At 38.7% G+C, this 24085-nt stretch overlaps 1 protein-coding gene and 1 long non-coding RNA gene across 7 annotated transcripts in view; both read right to left on the bottom strand.

Annotated features, from left to right (window-relative positions):
* The window catches only part of LOC119740719 (CUGBP Elav-like family member 3), a 66336-nt gene that overhangs the window by 19287 nt on the left and 22964 nt on the right, over nucleotides 1-24085 (bottom strand). The window contains exons 6-11 of one of the 6 annotated variants that reach the window (XM_038216103.1): nucleotides 22317-22484; nucleotides 20405-20582; nucleotides 19577-19732; nucleotides 9899-9979; nucleotides 6559-6720; nucleotides 1883-2062 (exon numbers count right to left, since the gene is read on the bottom strand). In XM_038216103.1, coding sequence (XP_038072031.1) covers nucleotides 1883-2062; nucleotides 6559-6720; nucleotides 9899-9979; nucleotides 19577-19732; nucleotides 20405-20582; nucleotides 22317-22484 — 925 coding nt within the window. The remainder of the gene's footprint in view (nucleotides 1-1882; nucleotides 2063-6558; nucleotides 6721-9898; nucleotides 9980-19576; nucleotides 19733-20404; nucleotides 20583-22316; nucleotides 22485-24085) is intronic. The other 5 variants (XM_038216106.1, XM_038216105.1, XM_038216104.1 and 2 more) reach the window with 5 other exon arrangements.
* LOC119740720 lies at nucleotides 9980-10666 on the bottom strand. Its single transcript, XR_005272696.1, has 2 exons — nucleotides 10315-10666; nucleotides 9980-10153 (listed from the first exon to the last, which is right to left on the bottom strand). It is a non-coding gene; the product is annotated as an uncharacterized LOC119740720 (long non-coding RNA).

Raw genomic sequence — 24085 nt, 5'->3', positions numbered from 1 at the left:
TATCTTTCACCATCCCAGGAGTATCCGGGGTTCAATAGTGGGTAGGATTAGCTCCGTAAGCAAGCATGTGTCTCAGATGATGACACAAATGGGCCTATGGAGGACAAAAAAGTGGACATCTGCTTTTCTGTTATCAGAATAGCAGAAAAGCAGATTAAAGTTTTAAAAGATCTGTTTTCAACTTTTCTGACTTTCTGCTACCAGAAAAGTAAAATTTACTTTTCCTCCTTTTGCTAGCAGACAAAAAGCAGATTTTACTTTAGCCAGCCGAAAAGTGGCCTGGCCATTTGCTTTTCTGCTTTCAGAAGAACTTTCCCATCAAACGTTTTGCTATTTGGCTTAATTAAAGAAGACTAAACACACTTTACCAAGGTCCACCCTTCAGAAGAATGCTACATTTCAATGTTTCCGCGGAAGTCTACTGGAAGGTTTGGTAGCCGCGAAACCTACTTGGTTTACTTTCTCTTAGCACCAATATGCATACTGAAAAGAACACCTTTGTGATTGGTTGCTGAGCACGCTTCATGCTCCTGGACATAATGCGCCATGTTATGTGATTGGTGTATGAGCGCATACATGTACATGCCTATATCCGGAAAGTCAGCGCCGAAAGGCGTGCATTGTACATGCTGACTCCAGTGTCATACAGAGGATCTAAAGTTGTCATTTTTTATTCGTTCGGTAAACCGGCAGCTAACTTCTTTTGAGGTTCATGTACTTATACCTACTTGTCCAGCTTAGGCGACTTTTCCCCTATGGGCAGCAATTTGTGAATAATAACACCAAAAATTGTAGGAAGACATATTCTTAGAATTTCTCCCTATTAGAATCTTCCTTATCACTGATTAGGTGTTTTGAAAGTAGCTATGATCTGCTGATTTGATTAAAAAGATTAACTGAAACTTTGTTATTGGAATAGACCCAATGGATCATACGTGGCTATGCACACTATTCTAGTCAGTCCGCTGACTGTTAGAAAAAGTCATCCCCAACGTAAAACTCACCAGGCTCATAGATTGGCAAACAGAATGGTGAAAAAGGAGCTGGTAATCAAGCTGGATGGTGTGAACCAGTGTAACTGGGCGTACCTCTCGACTGCTCAACTCATATTCACCCCACACGTCAAAAAGGTCATGGAAAAGACAAAGACGCAGGTCGACGCTCGCTGGAACAGACTGCTTCCCCACACAGTGCATATCAGCCCTGGCTCTAGTGTAGTCTACTGCCGAATACGCAATCCCTGGGCCCACAGCAAGCACACCAAAGCTGTCGACACCACCATCAATGATGTGTTATGTGTAATCACAGGTGCCATAGCTCCAACCCCAACAGCTCTCCTTCCCAAGGTCACCAGGATCCAGCCTATCTACCTATGCCACATCTACCTCACACTGAAGCTGGCAGCGAAATCAGACCAGCCTGGCAGATGCCTCAGAGAAACGTATCAGTTGCCAGGCATTTTACTCTATGGAAAAGAAATGTGGGAAGCTAATAAGAAGTCTCGGCTGCATGAGTTTGTGGATAAGCCTTGATTTAAAGCCGCCAGGATACAACTTCCAAACGGAAAGCGTGGGTCCGCCTCAATCACCTGCGCACCGGCTGGGGCAAGACGTGCAGCTTTCTGCAAAAATTCGGAGCTGCAGACTTGAACAGATGCGTGAGTGGCAACTGTTCACCACATTGCAGCTGACTCTCCGGTATTCAGCCCTCTGAATGGCATACAGCGACTCATAGATCTTGACGACGCCACCCTCAACTGGTTGCAGATGGTGGACTTACCATTGTAATGATCGCACTGTTGATTCATAGGAAAGAAGATGCCCTAATAATACCCTTCAAGTGTCTGCAAACAATGGGACACTATAGTGCAGTGTTAACTTACCAAAGCATTTACTCTGATTAGTGCAGCGATCAACAAAGACCTTGGAACTGATGACGTTGCCAAAGGGCAGGAACATCTGCATCAGTTCAGCATCACCAAATTCCTGCGGCAAGTGATAGATGAATAAATTGCAGCCTTCAGGACCAGCAAGAGAGAAGCGGACTGGAGACATCACAGCAGCTGTTTAAAAAAGACCAGCAAAAATGATTAGGTGCATAGAGTACTTTATTGTACCTCCTGTGTTCCCTGCCCTGAACCCTGTTGAACCAGGCATCTCTTATGATGCCATGTTGCACAATTTTTGAAAAGCTATGGAGGAATGTAGGTGCCTTTTCTTTGAAATTAAATGGAAGATTTGAAATTCTTTCAATGTGTGGTCATTTACAAATCACACTTATTGCATTTTGTAGACCTACATGTAGCTAGGGTTGAGGGCTGAATTGGGAGTTTGTGCACTCCAAATAGAGCTTTGTAGATTTCGTATTTTTGTTACAAGGAGTGAGACTGGTAAAAAAAAAAAAGACAATCATTTTCTAAATCGTGTGGTATGACAGAGAAATTTGTTTTGAAGAAAAAATAAAAAAAATAACACAAAAACAAAAATAAACCAAAAAACAAGATACCAGGCATTACTCAAATTAAATTACAAATGGCTTATTTAACATTTAACGTGCCAAATCAAAACAATTGTACACAAGATGAAATATTACAATGTGGAATGGATGCTAAAATGCAAAGTAATTCTCTTTGCTTTGTAACCATACAATGTTGACTGGCATAAGGTTTATAAAATGTAAATTCTTTCAGGAGAAACTCTGCCAGTGCACAGTACAAATGATGGGCATATTATTCACTGATTTGTTTTTAAAATTGGTCAATATGTCACCATCTTATGGTTGCAGAAACAGCTCATTGGCTTTTCCGCGAAGTTGCAGAAAACCTTTGTTTGTGTTCTGATTTTTTTCTTTCTTTTTCCTCGACTTTTTATTCTATCCCAAATGCCATAGACTTTTTGCATGATTTTTCCCCATCCACTTTGGGCATTCATCTTTGTCATACACCATTCAAAGTTACTGGTAGCATGGACATAGTCCCAATAGCAAAGTTGTGTCCCAAGGAGTAATGTCATGATGACGTCATCATCAGCACGCTCGATTACTTCCCCCGCGCTTACTTGTGCAAGCGCGACAGCGTTCGATTGACCTCTCACATGACTTCTCGCGCTTACTCGAGTCTGGCCCAGTAAACAACTCGCCGAGCCGGTTACTTGGGTAAGTATCCCATAAGGCCATGCAATAAACATGGCTGCCAACGTGCCGTCCGGCGGGGGCCTCAGGCCAGCCGTGTCTGAAACGGGCGTAAAAAATGTTGCAACCTGACGCGACTTTTTTTGTTCATATATCATCTCAATGAAGGTCATTCATTGCAAAAATGACGATAAGACGTGAATCTGGGACTGAGAAACATTTCCAATTTTGTTAGGAAATACTTAAAAATTTTTTTCGACTGTCCATAGACTATGAACACAAACCGCTGAAGTGGCATCAGGTTGCAACATTTTTTTCGAAATGGGCTTCCAGAGCTACGGCTATGTCTATTGTCAGCGCTTCCCCGCGAATTTTCAATGGGCGTGTCATGTCAAAGTTCAACTTTCCAGCTCTTGCACGAAACTTTACCCGAAATCGTTCGTTTATTGAGCTCCTCGCGCATATCTGTCATCACGTGAGGAGCCAGGCGCGAGTAAGCTGGGGGAAGTAATCGAATGCACTCAACGTGTCATGTGACTTCATCTTAAAGGTGCATTTTTCAATGGCCCATATCTACAGAACTGCAAGGTTGATTGGGTTGAAACCTTGTCAGTACACATTCAGGGATGGGTACTAACCAGGATGAAAATTGAGGTGACTTCATGACAACGTTATCATATGATTTTACATGGATTTTTGACATTTTCAAGTCCATTGATGTATCTCACAAATGCAACATGCTAAACTCAAAATTATTTCTGTAATAGGTTGGTTGGGTCATACAGATTTGCACACAAAAAAGTGAAAAGTGTGTGACGTGGTGGTGGTGGTGACGTCATCAAAAATGCAATTTTTCAAAACACGTATATAAGGGAAGGTCCTATCGTCATGAAACTTGGCGGGAAGCTAGATATTATTAAAATGCAAATACCGAAGTGATGTCATGATGAGGTCATCGGTTGATTTTTTATGAATTTTTAAAAAAATTTATATTTCATTTTGCTCACAAAATGTGACATTGTCTTTGCTCAGATCGACTCCAAACTTGACACAGAACAAGATCACATTGTAAATGTATGCACTGACAAGTGCCGTCATCATGACTCATGATCAAGGGCCATGTGACATCATCATAAATGTGCATTTTCATAGTCCTATATGTAGAGAACTAAAACTCCAATTGCATTGAAACTTCGTATGTTTATAGATAGGGATGTTTTATAGATGGTGATTTCATCATGTGATCTTATATAGATTTCTGGAATTTTGAAGATTATTGCATATCTCACGAACACAACATGCTAAATTCAAAATTATTTTTGAATCTAAAAAATTATGGCCTGACGTTTTGATCTCAACAAGATCTGCTTCAGAGGCAAAATGACAGAGGTACAAGAAACAAACACAAGAAACAAACATGTAGGGACTCACAAGCATGCAGGGTTGGGAGGAAAATTACAACAAAATTAAACAGGGGACTGACCAATGTGGGTGTGGATCAAAGGGAAAGGAGTAAGAGAGCGAACAAAGGACTGATTCAATGGGGGACAGACCAAGGGGGATTTAGTGGGTGGGTGGGGGGGGGGGGAGCACACCAGTGTGGGTAGAGGTAACAGGGAATGCAGTGGAAGGAGGAACAAAGGACGGATTAAATAGGGGAGGACCTACCCTTGTATGTGTTTTTTGTAATACCAGTAGGTTTGATAGGTTATAGATATTTCCAAACAATGTGAAAAATGTGTGATGTCATTGTGACGTCATCAAAAATGCAAAAAAAAAAACATTAGCACATAAAAAGGTAGGTCCGATCACCATGAAACTTGGTGGGAAGGTAGATAATGCTACTAGTATGCAAAATTGTATGTCAAATGACGTCAAGATTATCAATTACATTATTACATTACCAATTGGTTATTAATAAATGTTTAAACTTTTATATTTTACATTAAATGCATTTTGTACACAAAATTATCGTTTATATGACTGCACATCGCCAAACAAAAGCATAAACTCATAAAAAAAATCATAATGCAGAAAAGCCCTATGTTCTGTTCTTAAACAGACATAGGCCTCTAGTTTTAGCTCATTTGTTATTCACCATTTTCATGAACTGACGGTGGTGTAAAAAAAGGCATTTCAATTTTGAAATTGTTCAATCCCTTCTGGCATGCTTCCATAAGCAAAACCTAATTAACTTTTAAATTATATTCAAGGTGAAGTGGCAGACTTCTTCATAAATGCATTTTGCACTTTAATGAAGAGACACATACATGATCCCCCCTCCCCTCAAAAAAATTGTATTATAAGAAAATAGGTAAAACGATACATGTGTAATTTGCGTTTGCCAGAAAGGGACGGTCAACTTAACAAATTTTCAGCTGCACATATTTAAACATGCGCACCAGCCCCTACTATATGGCAAAACAGTAGCTCAAATATTTTAGTAAGTAAATTTGCATTTTGGTTTTTATACAAAGGGGTGGGCATCTTTACCACCCTGTAAATGATAATTACTGGAGGGATTTTACTGCATGAAATTATTGCAATGTGATACATTTCACAATTTTAATAACAGGAACTGCTGTTATGATTTTCTTGAAAGGAATCTAAGTTTCTTCAATATTGACTTTCATGAAACAGAGACGAATGTGACCAATGAGCAAAATACTTTAATCAAGAACATTATTATTTATTTATTTTTTAGGGGGGGGGATCGATTTTTGGCTCACTGATTTTCCTTTATTTCAGCAAAGCTGTTCATTAGACAATAAACTACATGTAGAATATGAAGTCATGGTGATTACTACTAAGGGACACTATGCATTTACCCATTTATTTCCGTTTGGGTCCAAACCTACATTTTTGGTACTTTTTTCGACAATTTGTAATTTGTGTACATCAATCAAATTGTAATAAAAGCAATGAAGACATACATGTACATGTATGTGCTAGCATGTATTGCACTCATGGCAATGACGCAGTAGGCCATAGTGCACCAAATGCTGTGGAGGCATGCGCAAGCTTCTATTTTAAAAACACTGACAAATATCTAATTGCATTAAGAAACAGGTAGGAATTCAAATGAGTGACAAAAAATATAAAGTACATTCATTGAACCTTTTGCATCAGTTAAATGTGTGATAATTGTGATTGTCTATAAAACCCACTAATCATGCTAATGTGGAGGGAGCCTCACTTTGACGTACACACACAAGACCAAGCAAATTTGTTAACAATGCATAAGTCTTGTCTATAAATATGTGTACATTAACTTAAGAGCACTGCACACATTATAGCCAATTTTTGTACATGACTGATTTAGAAAGAAATAAACTGCATGCAAAACAGTTGGTCTCTGCACAGCACAAGCCCCATCACTATACACACTGCATTAAACAGGCATTCCATAAATTGATCAACAAGACATACTGCCATTGTCAGGTACGTTGTATAAATGTGAATCTCCCTCACGTTGCTCTTTAGTGATGACGGTGGCATACTCACCCTCCCTAGCCTGAGGGGTTTGCATGACTGTTGTCTGCTGGGCAGGGAATCCCTGGGCTAGTTGCCCATAGGCATTGGGATAGGTAGCTGCAGATACACAGAAAGCAACAATGAATGTGCCATAGTTAATGAAACTATAAGTCTGGATCATTGCAAGACTGACAAGGCAAACAATAATCTGGCAACATTAATGTTTGAAATAGTTAAGGTGATACAAAACTAGAAACATAATATTGAGCACCTCTCAAGTGAAGAAACGAGGAGAGCTGTGAGAAAAAAGTTCTTCAAAAGGTTCTTAATTAATCAGCATACATGTATATCCAAAATAGTTGTTACCTACAAAATGTTTTCAGGACTCAAATTTCTTCCTAATAGCCACTGAATGCTGTGACTAATTGGTGTAAAGTATGTGCCTTTTTATAACCTTTTTCAGGGGTCAATTTCTTGTGCTTAAACCAATTTTGTGGGAACCAATTCAATGAGTATGATAGATACCCATCAGATGAACTGTTGTGTCATGGTTTCAGAATACGAACCTTCCAACCATTCAGTCTGAATAAAATTAACGCTGTCAAATAAATGGCAGCATGATTTTTCAAATAACATTTTATCTTCTTTTGTTGTTATCCACATTTTCATCATCAGGGGATAATTTATGACTCTATTGACACTTTTCTGCTCGTTAACGTAGTTTCATGTTGCTGTTGCTGTTATACTTTTTTGCTCGTTTGTTGTGTTGTTGGGGCTGTTTGTTTGGGTTTTTTTGGTTTTTAATTTTTATTTTTAAGGGCAGGCATCAGTCACATTGCATGTTATTTTTTATGATCAAAATTGTAAATGTAATCAACCGCAAGCCCACATTGGCACATTCAATTACACTGGTCATACAAAATGACAACATTTTACAATTGCCATAAAAATACAAACAAATGTCAAATACAGACTTTAAGAAGTAAGGTGAAAAGAGGAATACTTGAATGCATGACAACAGACGTGCAATAGCATGCTACATAATAAATGAAAAATAATTTTTCAGTAATTAATAAAATGAGGTAAAAAAAGAATAATACTTATACACGTTCGGAGCAACAAAATTGCTCAAAAACTTAAGAAGGGTGAACAATGTATAATTCATGTTGCTGTGCTGTTTCTTCCTAATGTGACAATTTCAAGGTACATGTACATCAAATAGCTCTGGTTTCTTCTTGAGAAAGTCAATACTTAGAGGTATGTAGGACCATTTGCTTTCTATGCATTTTTGTTGTCATTGGGAGATTAATTGCTCAAAATCGGAAGGAGGGTGTGTAACAACTTACTTGTTGATGTTTGGGCCGGGTGAATCTTATATATTTTAAGAAAACAGAGAAAGCATATGCACAAGTTGTTTGGTCTCGTAACTGGGTTCCTTTGCTGAGGCATGTAACAATAAGTGTGCCTGCAGGCACCCTATTTGGAAACCACCTTCAAAGTTAGTTTTCTTCCAGACAATACCATTTCAGGTGGGATAATTTCACAGGGTATTTGATACCAGTCCTATCTTCACTTTGAGCTAGGTTTCCATCATTAAATTGGTAGAAATTTTTCTGGGTAATTGCAAATGTTCCTACATGGTTTTAGAACAGCTATCCTCAAAATAAAATGATTTCATATTCTTCCATTTTTCACACTGCTCTTTATTTTTATGATTATTCCTTTTCATAACCCACTTTATTGATTTTTTTATATGAGATATTTCAGAAGAAGTTACATTTCTTTCAACATGAATGAAACAACTTATCATCTTGACATAAGCAAGGTACAAAATGACATTATTGTATCTTCTAAAGGTTTCTACAGACTTGTTTGTGAACATACGGGCTACAGTGCCAACAAAAAATTATTCTGCTCTGGGAAAAAAATGTATACGGTGACAATACGTCAAGAATGGGAAAAAATAGAGAAGAAAACCAATGCTGCATACATGTATTGCCAGTTTATGTTAAACTTGCCATCACATTTATGATTTTAGTGAAATATTTTCTCATACAAAAAGTTGAGGGAAAAAGCCTATTTGTTAAAATGCCTTGGGGAAGTTAGGTGATAGTTAAGCTACTAATATTGATCTTTGACCCTAAATTAAGAACAAATTGTCACCTTATGGCAACCTGTCAAATGTTAAACCTTAACCGTACCAACTTAATCAAAATCCATCCCCCCATTTTGGGGGATTTTGGCAGATAAGCCATGTGTACCAAGTCCATCAAAATCCACCAGCACTAGTGGTGGATTTCAACAGATTTGGTCCTGAAGCATTATGTGAAGCAGCGTTGTGATGGAGTTTGATGGACATGGTGTTCTACTTAGTAAAACTATGTAGGCACTTAGCTAGGGTTAAAGAGAAAAACTGAACACAACTGATTATAGAAAAGTATTCAACATTTTTTCTCAAAGATATTAACTTTGACCTCTTGAACCCCATCACATTGTTTCCTTTATAAAGGGCAGCCTTCTGATAGGTGTTTCTAAAAATATATCATTTGGAAACCAACTTAAAATCCTGAAACCAATAAATAAATTGTATTTCCTACAACTGGCCTTGACCATTATATTAATCCCCAAACATATGAAAATAATACTCTTTTTTAGTTGCTTAGAATTATATCTCTTCCCAAGTGCTTTTGTTTATGGTCTTTTGTGCAACCGATTGCCACTTATGGCCCACATTACAGGCCTTCAGCTGATTTTGGAAACAGTACGGAATGTATGCCACGCGTAGGATTTACTAAGCTTGTTGTGCAGCCTTGTCACAAATTTGTTGCTTAGTTTTGACATGTTGCACAACTTACACAATAAAATGTGGCTTAAGTGGAGTTATGCCATTGCGTACAGTTTGTGAAATCAACCGCAGATTAATCATCATCTGAAACATGACATGTATACAGACCACATTGGTATGTGTTGCAGACCTCATGGAGCAAAAGAGTTATGAGGCCTTCATAGTCTTCCCCAAGATACAAATGCTCATCAGAACACTCCTCTATCACCAGTGTGACCTTGATCCTCTCAACTTCTGACATAACCTAAACTTTTTTAAGGGCAACCTTGCCACAAAAATATGAGGTAACAAACAAAACCAACCCCAAAAAGCACATGTACAATGTATGCTTAATAAAATGAACTAAATCCTCATTTCATAAGGTCAGCCTTTTATGCTAGGGGTGGTTTCTACATAACTTTGCAGTTACGGTTATAGGTTCAAAATAAAAATGTATTTATGTATCATTACCAGCATATTGTTGCATCCCAGTGTATGCCTGCTGCAATGGATCAGTAGTAGCTGCAGCAGCAGCAGCAGCAGTAGCCTGAGCTGAAAACAAAGTTGATGCACACAAACAATTATGACAAAATGGGATAAATTAATGTTTCATAAATATTATAGGTCCTTTTTCCAAAGTGCTGAATGGAAGTTGGACTTAATATACAAAGGATATTATTTTGAATAGGTAAAGGACTCGCTGTACAAGTACGCATGTACATGTACCTGCTCAGTAGAGTAAGTTGGGAGTGACCACTGGGAGAGACTATATTATGCACTGCCTGTTGCCCCTGATGCTCACTTTCAGAATACAATTTAATTGTGCGCGCTTGAACAATGTGTGCATCCAGCGTGTCCCTCCCACTGGAGTTCCTGTGAGTGGTGACATAGCGTCATCGATCGCTCTATTGTAATGCTGTAAGTAACCTGTTACAATTGTTCATCAGCGTTATTTTTTTTACTTGGAAAAAAGGATAAACGAACTGGCAAACTGAATGCACACTTGCAAGAGGTTCCTCTGGACACAATATGACAAGTCTCTGATTTCTATGGAGTACGTCTTGTTGATCCCATGTCACAGAAAACAACAGGAACTTATTACTAATATGCACAGACTCCTACAGGTTCTCTGATGTACTGACAGCAAGGGACTCCATGATCAGGTGAATGCAGAAAATAGTGGAAAAGAACAACTAATACATGACCACACAGTTAATCACCTGTCCTCTGGAACACCAAAAAAAAAAGATCAGTTACAAATATAGAGCTACATGTATATATCAAATTAGGCCCCCCCCCCCCAAATTCTGCTTCCGATTACATGGCATTTGAAAATAGGGTAAGTAGGTAGGGAAAACATTTTTTTGGACAATTGTTTTGTGTACGATCATATGGAGGTGTCTGCGTGTAGTCAGGGGTAAAATATAGTAACTTTTATTTATTTCTTATTTTAACTGGGTAGCCCATTCAGTGGAATCCACTGATCTCCCTTGGGTCCCAGTAAAGAGAAGACAATGTGAAGAAATTACAGCTTTAGAGGTGGGAGGAAAAGCCCAGAAGAGTATTCTGAGGAAAACCCACGGAATCAGGTAGGGACTGAAAACCCAATCCACATATTGACCCAGGCGGGATTTGAACCCGGGTCACAGCGGTGGAAGGCGAGGAAAGTACCGCTACGCCAACCTGACTCCCCCAACCTGAACTGATGATTTTCGGGGTTTTTTCCTCATATTTCCAAAAAAAAATTAGGGTAGGGGCTGTTAAAATAGGGTAGGGGCTGTCAAAATAGGGTAGGTAGGGTAACCGGAAGCAGAACTATTATTTTTGTTTGCCTTCCTAGAGGCTGGCTTGATGTACAAAGTGACGCCTGCTGGGCGAATCGTTATTGTGCACAAACCTATGGAAAAGTCAAAATTGCGTAGGCCTACGGCTTTTGTATTTGCATATGTGACCCACTCTACAAAAAAGGGTATTAAGTCGTGCTATGCCTTATCGTGTAATGGCCTGCTCACCGTTGCGAGGGTCGAAATGTGATTTTAATTTTTTGTCATGAATGACATCTTTAATACCTAAAGCTTCAGGGTTCATTCACAGAACTGTTGATTTTGATGAATAAAGTGGGGGGAAAAACAAAATTTTATGTGCATAGTGATAGTGCCCCAATCTACAACAGAGCCAGCTATTTCAAAGCCTGTTTTCTGAGTTGTGTAATTCAAACTCCAAGGAAGCAATTAATATGCAAATACGTCATATCTCCAGAACAGGAGGGCTATGCATGGAGCTCTATTATATACCAAATGAAACATGGCTTTCCAACCATGTTTATTTATAATCTCAATTTCACTTTTTTTGCAACATAATACCCTTTTTGTGGAGTGGGTCACATATCTGTGTTTGCGTACTACACCAGTGTGTTATCAAAGCCGATACGCCCAAAACGGAAACACACAATCAGTAAATGAATGTTAAATTTTGCTCCACGCAAACGTTTTTAAACGTGACGTTTTTAAACCCACATGACGCGCTGAAGTTGTTTGCGTACTGTATGTTGAACTTGCACGTTGCATTTGGAGTACACTTTCAAAATTCACTCCATCTAATTTCATTATGTTCTGCGCAGGACAGCTTCAAATTATCTTCACGCGTGAGAATGAGGGGTCAGTGCTTTAGTAATTAAATATAGCTCTATGGTTACAAACTACTTTAGAACCGTGATAATCCAAAACCTTCTCACCAATACATTCAGTACAAATTATAGATATTCATCACTTTAATATCCACTTCCTTGTCAAGATCATAAAAGGAGAATTTCATCCAGCTCAATCCACGCCATATCAACCAAGAAAGACAAATCAATATGAGACAATCCTGACAATAATGCTACAATCAACAGTGCAGCCCTGAAGGAGACATTCAAGTTACTACAATCCTTCTAAACATAATTATCTGTGGACGTTGATATCATGCATGCCTGCTAGAAATTAGGAAATGACAGCTTGCAAAAAACCCTGTGTAAATGGTCCATGTAGGTCCATAGGAATTTGCTGTTTTTCAAGTAGAAAAGCACTTTGACAGTGGCATTCACAGGTCATGTTCTGCTTTAATTGTTTATGACTGTCCATTGTTTTTGTTTTTGTTTGTTGGGGGGGGTGTCCACCCCCCCCCCAAAAAAAACCAAACTCTAGTGAATATGCTAACAAAACTTTTGAATGGTAACAGAATGAGGCACTTTAGGTTTTTGGACCTCATTAATCATAAGACTAAAGACGAATCAAGAGACTCCAGTAGAAATGGAAGTTATTTGGGTGTACATGTAGAGCAGATCCCCAATTCTCTCGTCTGATACCAATTAGGCTTGTTTTGTGTCGTGTGTCATTCACCTACAAGCCCAAATGCCTAGCTGTTTATTGGGCATTATCACGGACAATAGACTTATAACAAAATGCTATCCAGTGCTGCGTTTACACTCAATCCCATCCTGATTCGGATCCACCATTTACAACTGAAGGAAGGTTATTGACCCCCTTGCCGGATCAGATCACTGTTTGACCCCCCTTGCTGGATCAGATCCTAGCTCCTTTGATCCCCCTGCGGGATTCGGTGTACATGCAGCAATAAACAACCTAGATGCCAAATAACAATGGAACTTATTCAGTTTCTTAACAAACTAGCAAGATCTGATACTAGTATGGGGCCAAAATATTATTAATGGTCATTCTACTCATAACTGCATCACTTGAACTGTGTTTTGTCGACCCCTAATAAACCTAAAAACACAACATGTGCAGTCTAGCCACTATGAGATTGATCTTCGATGGAACATGGATGTGTCCTTCCTTGGATGTCTTTGCAAAGACCCTTAAACATATTTATTTCATTAATGACTCATGTTTTCTTATTATTTCTAGCTATTCAAGTTGTTCAGCTGGCGCTGTGAAACCATTTATGAGTAAGATAACACTGTACACTGACTTCATTGTATTATTGTATTACAAGGCGGAAATTCAACACACATGGACTAAGGTGTTGGAAGCTGGAGATGTAACAATCAAATGGAAAAAACTTGAACTACTCATTCCAGTCTGCTACCACTTCTCCTACACATTCGCACTTCAACAGCTGACAAGTCTTACATGACACCAGGAGTCAATGCCTCTATCAGAAAGCTTTATGTAAATAGAAGTACGGGCATTCGCTGTGGAGGCAACAAGATAGGGCAAACAGTATTACCAAATGAGGGCACAGGGTCTGAATAATGTAGATTCAACCCAGTCACATTCTAGGGTCCATTTTATAGGGTGTGCGTGTGTGTGCATGATATTTTCGAATGAGTGGGATTAATTTTTTTTTTTACCGAATCAATCCAATCAGAACAGTGCAAACATAAATCAAAGCTGACACGACCTACTTACCCAAACCTTCAGTAATGGGTTGGGTCTGGTCAATTTTTGACCAGGTTTGCACAACTTTAGGGCCACAGTCCTAGGGCTGGAGTGCAGTGGCGTAGCAAAGATTTTTAGTGGTGGGGGGACCTGGTATGCATAAAATATCTATACTCATACAATGTATGTTAAACGGTACAACTTATTATGAATGGATGCTATGATACATGTGACGGTACATGTAACTTTGTCCAATTTCATATAGGCATACAGTGTAAATGGCACAAACGGCTCCATTATCAGGTTGCCATGGATGTAACTTTTTGTAGATTTTAAAATTCTGGAAATTTCATAAATCTTTGTGAAAATTGCACACATGTGTGTAATTTTCAAGGTCTACAATTGCTTAAAGCAATCTACATTTGGTTTAATACACGTTTATCACATAATTTCAACTTTACAGCTAGATTGACTTAAGATTAATATATCAAAGTTATGTTTCATATAACAGAAATTTAGCCTTTAGTCTTATGACTTAGTAATAGTGCTGAAGCTAATATCTACGCCTTATTACCATAGCCATTTAATTAACTACAGAATTGCAATTTCAAGAATACTAGGTCAATTCCATGCAAAAGTGGACATAACTGAAAAGTGGAAAATTTATGACATCTTCAGAACTATGAGCATCACAACCTCAAATGTGATATCAAATTGAAGGAGACAACAAATAACTTTCACATTGATACCAGTGAGATGGAATATTGTTAAGTGTATATTTTTGTCAAAAAACTGGGGTACTTTAGTGGCTAAATTATAGAATTTAGGTAGTCATTTTGGCACCTTGTTTTTGCATGCAAAAGGCACGTATTATTGTGAGTTTATGTTTTTAAGGCAGAGAGAAAGGTCAGTTTTTTTGTTTGGTTATTAGCTTCTATGTCTTAACTTGTACCAAATATGGGTAGCCAAGAAAAAAATGTGAGTAACCGTAATTGGAGTAACCAGCCTTTTTCTTTCTAGCATCTATTTACCTAGTCTATGGAATATCCCCTTGCACAGCAAGGGTCTATAATATGCGGGAAGATTTGGCCAATAATTATGCAAATAAGACCGCGTCTTGACCTTGAAATTCTGACCATTCAGCGGGCACCTTCTCAGTCTATATGGGGTCTTCGGTAGCCGTTATCATGACATCTAATAAAACCTAGACATACATCTTTTATGCTTTTAAGTTGTGAATTGTAACATACGCTGCGTCCTGCTACGTGATGCGCAATCCGTCCTGTGGATTCGAATGATCATCACATAATATTTTGTGCGTTCACGTCCCTCCAACAATGAGTGTTTGCATAATACGCACAGCATTTTGCTAATACATGTGTAACAGTTTTGAGAGCCAATGTCGTGTCTAGGTTTTATTAGATGTCTTTGCCCATTGTTGTATTACAAAAGCATGTCATCCAAAAGGACCAATCAACAAATTAGTCCAGATTTCGGAATGAAATGACATTATGTGGACTCCGATTGGCTGGTGCGTGGGGTCGCATAAATTTACATGCTTAGATATATCAGACATTTGGACCAGACAAGAGAGGGCTACTTTTTACCTCAATTTGGTCTACATTTTTTTTACTGTCCACATTTATACTTTTGTATATCATAAAATACTCATAAATTTGCTATTGCAGTTTCACTTTCAGGAAACAACTGAATTGAAAGAAGACAATTTTTGGCATACGGGTCCTCTTTGTGTAATGCAAGTAATGTGAACCACATTTCCAAAGAGTGACATGCTCAATTGAGAGAACATACAACTTGTTTGTTGGGTAAGTTAATAGAAGAATGAAGACCACAGCACTCAGAATGTAAAAGGACGCAACAAAGTGTATTGCAAATAACCGTGTAATTGCCCATGTACATGTAAATAAAAAAGTGTGTAACTTTGAATTAACTTATGAAAACTCATGAGTGTTTGTGATCAAATGTTTCAAAGAATAAGATAGACAAGACAGACATGAACATCTTCATTTAACTGTGGCTTAAGCCTACCTAAGACTCGTTAGCATCAGCACTTTATTGTCAGTCCACATTATTGATGTATAATTTTTTTTTCACTTGACAAAAAAAGAAGTTGCAATTGTATGCAGGTGTTAAAACAATGAACCACTGTAAATCACAAAAGAGTACACAAACATGTACAAATTGAATCTATTTCAAACATCAACAGCCATCAAAAGGACACAAAAATTGGTGCGTACAACTCCTTCAACATTCCAATGGAAACTGCTTGCCACTGAAAATACAATACTGATAATACTTGAGGTACAAAAGAGCACGACACAAGTTGGTTAACATGCCAACCCCTTTATATTCTAACTTGACAAGGCACTATAGCAAACAACCAACAACCACAACAGCTAACCCAATGACCACCACCAATTCAATATATACCAAGCAATCATTCACTACATACTCAAACCAGAGAGGAAAGTGGAAAACAATATTCATAAGTGTCTCAACAATGTAAACTAAATAGATGTGGATAAGCCACACAGGGAATAAGAGCTTATCACACAAACCTCCACCTGTGACATCATGCTACTGAAACGCATTGAGACAATACCCTCTATTTGTTGAATGTCAATGGCTCCCACTTCCACTCTAATAATGGAGCAGGAAAATAAAGAGAACAGTACACATAGAACATTACACATGTATGCAAAAATTCCCCTTAGAGGGCGCTAGATGTTAGCCTGCAACACATCCTCTATTCTCAAGCGTACATATACAGACAAGTGACGTGAGTATATGTGTACACAAAAGTTGGAGGGGGGGGGGGGCAATTCTACAGGAAAATTCTTGCTAGCAGAATCAAGCCACACACCTGGGGGGATCTTCTGTTCAGGTTGGTTAAAGTACGCAACAAGAAAAAGTGTACAAAATGGTCAGCATACTGTATGAAAAACTAGAGCCCTACCAATAAACGCCTACAGAACCAGGAAGAGGTAGGCTGTTACTGGTTGGTACAACAGGGTACCACGAGGGAGAAATCTGGTTCCAGCTGTACCACTTGGGGCTGTTCCTTTGCAAGACAAGCAGAGTCGTAAGTTTTCAAGTGTTCTTTAAAGACCCTCCTTTTCCCAGACCTTTCAAACTGCCTGTTTGTTTCTTCTGAATTTATTGTATTGTTAGTCGTTCTGTCGTCCTGACCCATTTGCATTTTTCCCCTTATTGTTAGGTACTCTGATCCTGGTGTAGTGCAGTATAAATAATCAATATTATTATTATTATTATTAATATTATTGTTATTATGAATGGAGTAATGGGGGATAAGATGTACACAATGTATTATGTCGCCTGGCTCCCAATGTATGTGACACAGAGTAAGGATCAAGGGATGACATTTGCTAATGCAGTGAGCCATTGCATCTGCCAGGATGAAGGCCGTCAAACCAAAGACATCCACAAGAGTGGCCTAACTGAGGGCTCAATTGAGTTGGTGTAGAACCTACCCAACGTCCCAGAATGCAGGAGGCTATCTTGGGAGGGGGGGGGGGAATATAAGCATGCCTTTAAGGAGAGGCATAAGGGCGGCGCAATTATTGTAAACTGAGGGACTGTCTGCAAAGCTGCCAGCATAGCTCCTGTTTGATCATATTCAGGAAAATAGGGAGATCAAGGACAGATAGGCACACAGGCCAATGGACTATTTGGATGGAATCTGGAAACACCTGATCGCCCAAGTCTCAAATCCTGCAATGGGGAACCCCTCAAAGAAGTCACTGACTTCCCCTACCTACATGTAGGTGCATGGGTAAACAACGCAGAACAGGATATCAAAATAAGGAAAGCTCAAGCATGGAAGGCTCTGAACAACATGAGACGGATCTGGGCATCTAATCTCTCCCAAAGCATCAAACTTCGATTAGATTCTTGTACATGAAACTACAGTTGAGACAATACTCCTGTATAGTTGCGAGAGCTGGTGTCTTACATCATCCCTAGAAAAATCTCTTGATGGATGCTATACAAGAATGCTTATGGTGGCACTGAACATGAGCTGGAAAGAGTACATTACCAACGCTTTTCTGATAAGATCGCCAGCAGACGAATGAGGCTCGCCGGCCACTGTGTGAGATACAAGGAGCTAGCAGGTAGTCAGCTGGTGCTCTGGGAGCCAAGGCATTGTTGCCGCAAGAAAGGATGCCTCCCCCCCCCCAACTCTTATCAACACACTGTGTAGGGACACTGGGACAGCTGGGACCCCTGAGATTAGATCACTAATGGAGGACCGTGCAGTCTGGGTATCCATTGCCAATGCTCGTCTGAGGCTGCCATTGGTAAGTATTAAGTGGAAACGCTGGGTAAGCTCATCTATCCCAACTAGGGTCCTTCCCCACCAAACTTGCAATATGTTTCCCATGCAATGGTGCATGCTTGAGTCGTTAGGCGGGCAGGTATGAATAATGAACTTGAGGTGTGTGCCTTTGCCCTGTTGATCTACCCCATGCTCATCATACCTTCTGCGTCTGTAACATGTATGGCCAGGAAAGGCAGGGATTCCTGGCTCTTACCTGCCCAATCTGAGGAGAGAAATCGTGTTGAGAAGTAAAACTGCTACATGGTGGGCTAGCATGCCAGAAAAACAAAAGACTCAAAATAACTAGCCGAGGGTAACCCAGAGGGAATCATCAAGGCAGCAGATCGTGACAATCCCCAATCTGAGCTTTCTGCGGACGGTTGTCAGGGAAACAAGGTGCAAACACTGAAACTGCCAAAGAATCTGGCAGGCAGGTCGCTATGTGAGGTAAGTATAGCCTTGGTGGGTCATTGGCAGGTGCAAACGCAACTAGGTCAGACAATGGTCCAACACTAGGGCTTGGACAAGTCCTGGAGACAGTCCGAGGAAAAGTTTGCATTCCTCCTTATTTCCATTGATCTTGGTTAAATCATGACGTCTGTTACTGAGGAACTGCTCAAAATAATATCGGGTTCAGGTGATTGACTGCAAAACCCGCCATAACAAACAGATACATCACGATGCTGGGAAAATGTGTCAATACCGCCAAAAGAAACACCAGTGGAAAAGACAGGTATGCTGTGAGGTGGCAGCAAGGTACATACACAATCCAACAATGTAAGGAAGGCTGACATCCAGTGCACGGAACGGGTTTGAAGCTTTGGTTCAGGTCGCACCGCAATGTGAGAGTAAGATGCAGAAACGCGACAACTACAAGGACATAGCGTACCTGAATGGCTATTAAAAGCAAAATTGGAGCCCAGAAAAACTTGTCTTTCATGATACCACATTAAGAAAAGAGAGAACGTGTAATACCAGGTAGGAAATCAATCTTAGCAAGTGGCTAGTGTTTTCTTTGGGAATATTGCATATCTACATGTAGCAACGCTCTATGGGTTAAATGAGTGCAGAAATATAAACATGTAGGCCTATTCTATTTTGTTGCTCACTCCTGCCATTACTTCTAAACAGCGACGTTCCTTATGAAGCTTTAAAATTAATAGCATGATGTCACAAGTGGAGGTTAACTAAGTCAGATAATACTCTCAGTGCACACCATTCAATAACAAACTTTTGATATCTTCTCAGGTTTGAGGGAATCTTGATGACAGTTACCCTAGGTGGGAAGTGCCTGAAAGTATGCAATGTACATAACTTCATCCAATGTATGATGGAACTGTCATTTCATAATGGTAAATGATGCCTTAGCGCTGCAACCTGAAGTTAACATACAGTGTACATACTTACCATACTCTCCAGTATACTGATGTATACCATTGGTGTAGACAGCTTCACTGTTCTGGCCATTAGCAGGTAGAGCCATGGTGTAAGTTGGCATGGTAGGTGATGGCAAAGAAGGTGTTGTGCAATTTACTGTGGCTTGGCCTGTCCCTGGAGTTGCAACTAGCAAATAGAACACAAAAAGATTATTGATAGCCTTATTATCTCCAAAAATGCAATGGTTAAGGCTTTTTATTCTTAGAAGGAAATAAAAATATCAGGTTACATTTTTTGGTGTAAATTGAGGATTTTCAATTGTTCCTCGTCATCGATCTTTTGTTTATACTCTAACTTTTTTGAAACAGCTCCCATTGGTTTTGTACATGTTTTCTAATCGAGGTTGTCCTCGATTTGACTCCTGTCCTCAATTACTCAATGATGTTTCACATGTGTGTCCTCAATTTACACCATAAACAAACCCATGTATGTTAGTTTGAATTACATGTTCTGTTTCCTTTGTTCTTCTTTAAGGGGCACTTTCATCCAAATGCACTCTTTCGGGCTCCTAAATGCATTTCTCAAGAAATGATTACTAAAAAATCTTTTAAAAGTAGACTATAAATGCTTATACAACTACATATGTAAACACTCAATTTTCAGACTTCTGGACCAAACTACGCCTTTAACCAATAGTGCACACTTTAGCAGATGGACAATGTACACCTAGTATTTGTTTGTTTATTTTTTTTATTGAAGGAACCAATAAAACTCTGTATATAAAGTACCGGTATATAAAGGAATTGTGCATATAACTTGTTAAAATTTGAATCTTAATGCGGTTGGATAATATCTTACATGCAAAGTCACTAGCGGTAGGTGTCATAGTAGTGGTTCCTGCAGTGAAGCCATTAGCAGCAGCAACCGCATTCATCTGTTGGACTTGGGCCGCAGACAAAGCTGCAGTCATTGGATTCATGTATGCTGTTGCCATGGTTTGTCCACAAGCCATCAATGCTGCCTGCTGCTGCATAAACTTAAGAAAACCAAATGAATTAATCTTTCAATTTTCAAACATACAGTGATCATACAGACATATACAATACCTACTGCATGACAAACAAACTACACACACAATACACCTATATCGGGTCATCTGCAATTACCCCCAACAAAGACGTACATGTATCAAACTAGTATGTGGCCTTACAAGTCATTGCAGTTGGGTGGGAAAGAACTGGTTGTATAGCGATTAAAGTACTCCTCAATTAAGGATTGATACTGTAAGCTGAATCCAATTCCAGCATGGCCTATGAAGGCATTTGCCAAAGTGGACATGAATGTAAATTTGTGTTGTCATGCAGAGAATGAATTACAATGCCAGTTCACAAACGATGAGCACATTTCAACTCTGGCAAATACATGGTACATGTAGCGTTGCGAATTATTATTGATCTGTCAACTTCACTTTACACAAGTTTGTATTCGCTTGTACATGTAGTATGATAGCCCTTAACCAGTTCGTGCCGGATGACGTGTATACATGCAAAGGTTTTGGGGTATTCAGAACGGATGACAGATACACACGCAGGGAGCGAGGCCGGAAATATCTGTCAGTGACCCGCTGGCAGCAAGCGAGGCCAGAAATATGAGTGTGCTGCCTGAGGGTGATGGCTTCAACCCGCTGGCTTGAGGTTGAGTAAAAAAATAATCCTGCGCCTCATTCCATTCTTTTCAAACTAATCCCGGCGCGAACTGGTTAGAAGTGATTTTCATAATATGCCCAACACCCATAAAAAACAACAGCCTTTTCTCCTTTTCCAATTCTCAGTTGCATCACTTACATGTACATGTACACAAATATGCAAGTTGTATTTAGATTCATGTACACGTACATCTAAAAAATTACAACATTATTTGCAACCTAACTAAAAACAAAATTACTTCTTAACATTTCTGGCCCTCTGAGGTACCCATGTGCAATGTAAATACTCAATACATGTTAACAACAATGTTTTCTCTAGTTGCCTGCATTCTCATGACATTACTGATTTTCTGTAACCTTTTTCAGTTTAATTTTCAAATACCATTCAAAAGCATTTGTTAAAATCTACATGTAAAGGGACTTTATGGATCTGAAATCATTTATCTCCAAATCTGAAATGAAACATGGGGCATAATTTTGAAAACAGGCTCTGCATTGAAAAATTAGGACATTTTAAAATGTAAATATAATAATACAGACAAATTTTTACTTATTTGTTCAGAAATCCACTGTACATATTTGACCTTTAATATACATGTAGTTAATATGGAAGACAAACTTTTTTTAAACAAAAAACACATTTCTGTTGTATAGTCAGATAAAAATGCTGCTTGTTTTCAGGCCCCATGATATTGAAGTAGTAATGCAAAGAGTAACAAAGACTAATCATACATGTATTTCAATGCTTGCAAATTTCGAAGTTTCTTTCGTCATAGGGAATAAAGATACCAAAAAGAAAGCAAGATCTGACATATCTCAAAATACATGTATATATTTCAATTTTATTTTTAATTCATCCACTGCTCATCCTAAGATGAAATGTTTTTGGCATTTTTCTTTTAACATCTATCTTAAAACCATAGCCATGCCTCCTCAAAGAAAACAGAGTCCATACTTTTTGGGAAAAACGATATCCACCCATCTGTGTGATGTACTTGTGTATAACAAATATAAACCAAAAACATGTAACATAATTACTGTGAAAATATCCTGCTTCGTACTCACAGCTTGTGCATATGCACCGTAAGCTCCTAATCCTCCCATTGGAGTAATGGACAATGTTGGACTGAAGAATCCCGATACTGGCCCAGCAGGAACAGACTGCTGCATACGACGCATTTGTCTTTCTTTTTCCGTATCAGCAAACTTCACCACCAGGCCTGTAGAGGAACCCTGTAAGACACAATCGCAACATCAAGTGTTCAACAGTCATCTTATTTTTATTCATTTTACTCCTCTTCTAAACATTCAATGGTATAAACTTTCAACTTTCAACAAAGTATCAACTCTGATCCCGAGGTGTGCATATTACTCTGATGTCATGATGATGTCATGGGGTATCAAATTACAAGCAATTTTGGGTTAAATTTGAACAATTACTTGGTTCTATAACTTTTCAAATGACTGTAGGACCGTTCTCATTTTTTGTAATGTGGTAGACATTGCTTCGGGCAATACTTTGGATTACTGGAGGTAACTTTGTTACTAGAGGTGCAATGAGAATTGAACTTGAAAACAGTAGCATCTTACTACAATCAACCAAATGATGGAAACGATGGAAAAGTGAGAGATGCCAAACACCAAAAACGACATGATAACATCATCACCCAACACGGCGTCCTATCCTATAGTGGTGCGCCAAAAACAGTTGAACATTTTTATTTAAAACCATTTGTCAAAATTTTACCAAATTGCCCACAGATATTCTTTGGACAACCGCAACTGACTTTGGGAGGTTTCAGGATCATGATGTCATTAAAATGGAAGTTATTGCAGGGAGAATTTGAAATGATCAGTTTCCTTTCTTTTTTAACAATTACTCAAGTTCATAATTTGATCCGTGTCTAACGAAGATGTTCGTAGAACAAAAAGTGATATCAGCTATAATATTGACCTTGGGCTTTCTAATGGTGACGTCATCGAACCGGAATTTAGGCGTTATTGATACATAAAAGTAACATACACTTATACATTTATTGCAATCTTCGTATGTTCAGAAGTTCTTTTCAATTCATGATTGTATCCTGTCTGAACTAAATCAATATTCAGCTTCCACATGTTTAACTGATGACTTCATCGAACCGGAGGTAACTTGTACGTATAAATATGGTTCCAATCTAATAATTTTTTGATTCTTTTCTGTTCAGACCTAAAAATATAAACAACTTAAATGGGTAATGTCCAGTGAAATAGTTTCCTGCATTTGTAACTTCAAAAACGCTGTAGCTCTAGTTGTCTGTGGTACCGGTATATTCATCAACAATGTGCTATAGAGAAAACTGCCCAACAGAGTCAGAAACACTAAAACTGGAAAATTTGAATGTCAAGAAATTCCCTTTCCTCCATCAATGGAAAGAGGAGACTTTCCAATCAACTCATACACACTTACACATTCGAGGTACTAAAGCAGACAAAACAAGGTACTAAACTGTATTCTTTCATTTGATTGAAATTGCACTTGTGAATTAATACATATTGTACAATTCCATCAGTAATGACATTAAAAGAGACATCACACAGAAATAATTCCAAAGCATATAGTGTATGAGCTTGTCACAAATGATCTCTGTCCACCTCCAGAAGAGATTCAACCAATTTGCCATCTTCTCATTTGATTTTTATATCAGTAAAAAAAAACCAAAAAAAAAAACCAAAAAGGCAGGGGGGTACCCCCCCCCAAGAGGTTGTCATTTTGTTGTTTTGTTTTTTGTGTAAATTTTTCTTTTAGTCCCACGATTTGACTTTGGTGATATGTATGTGGCCCATTTTCGAGT

The sequence above is a fragment of the Patiria miniata genome, unplaced genomic scaffold (assembly GCF_015706575.1).
Source record: "Patiria miniata isolate m_02_andy unplaced genomic scaffold, ASM1570657v1 HiC_scaffold_5, whole genome shotgun sequence".
In the NCBI taxonomy this organism is placed as follows: Eukaryota; Metazoa; Echinodermata; class Asteroidea; order Valvatida; family Asterinidae; genus Patiria; species Patiria miniata.
Note: the sequence above shows the minus strand (reverse complement) of the source record. Positions and strands in the feature narration are given on the sequence as shown.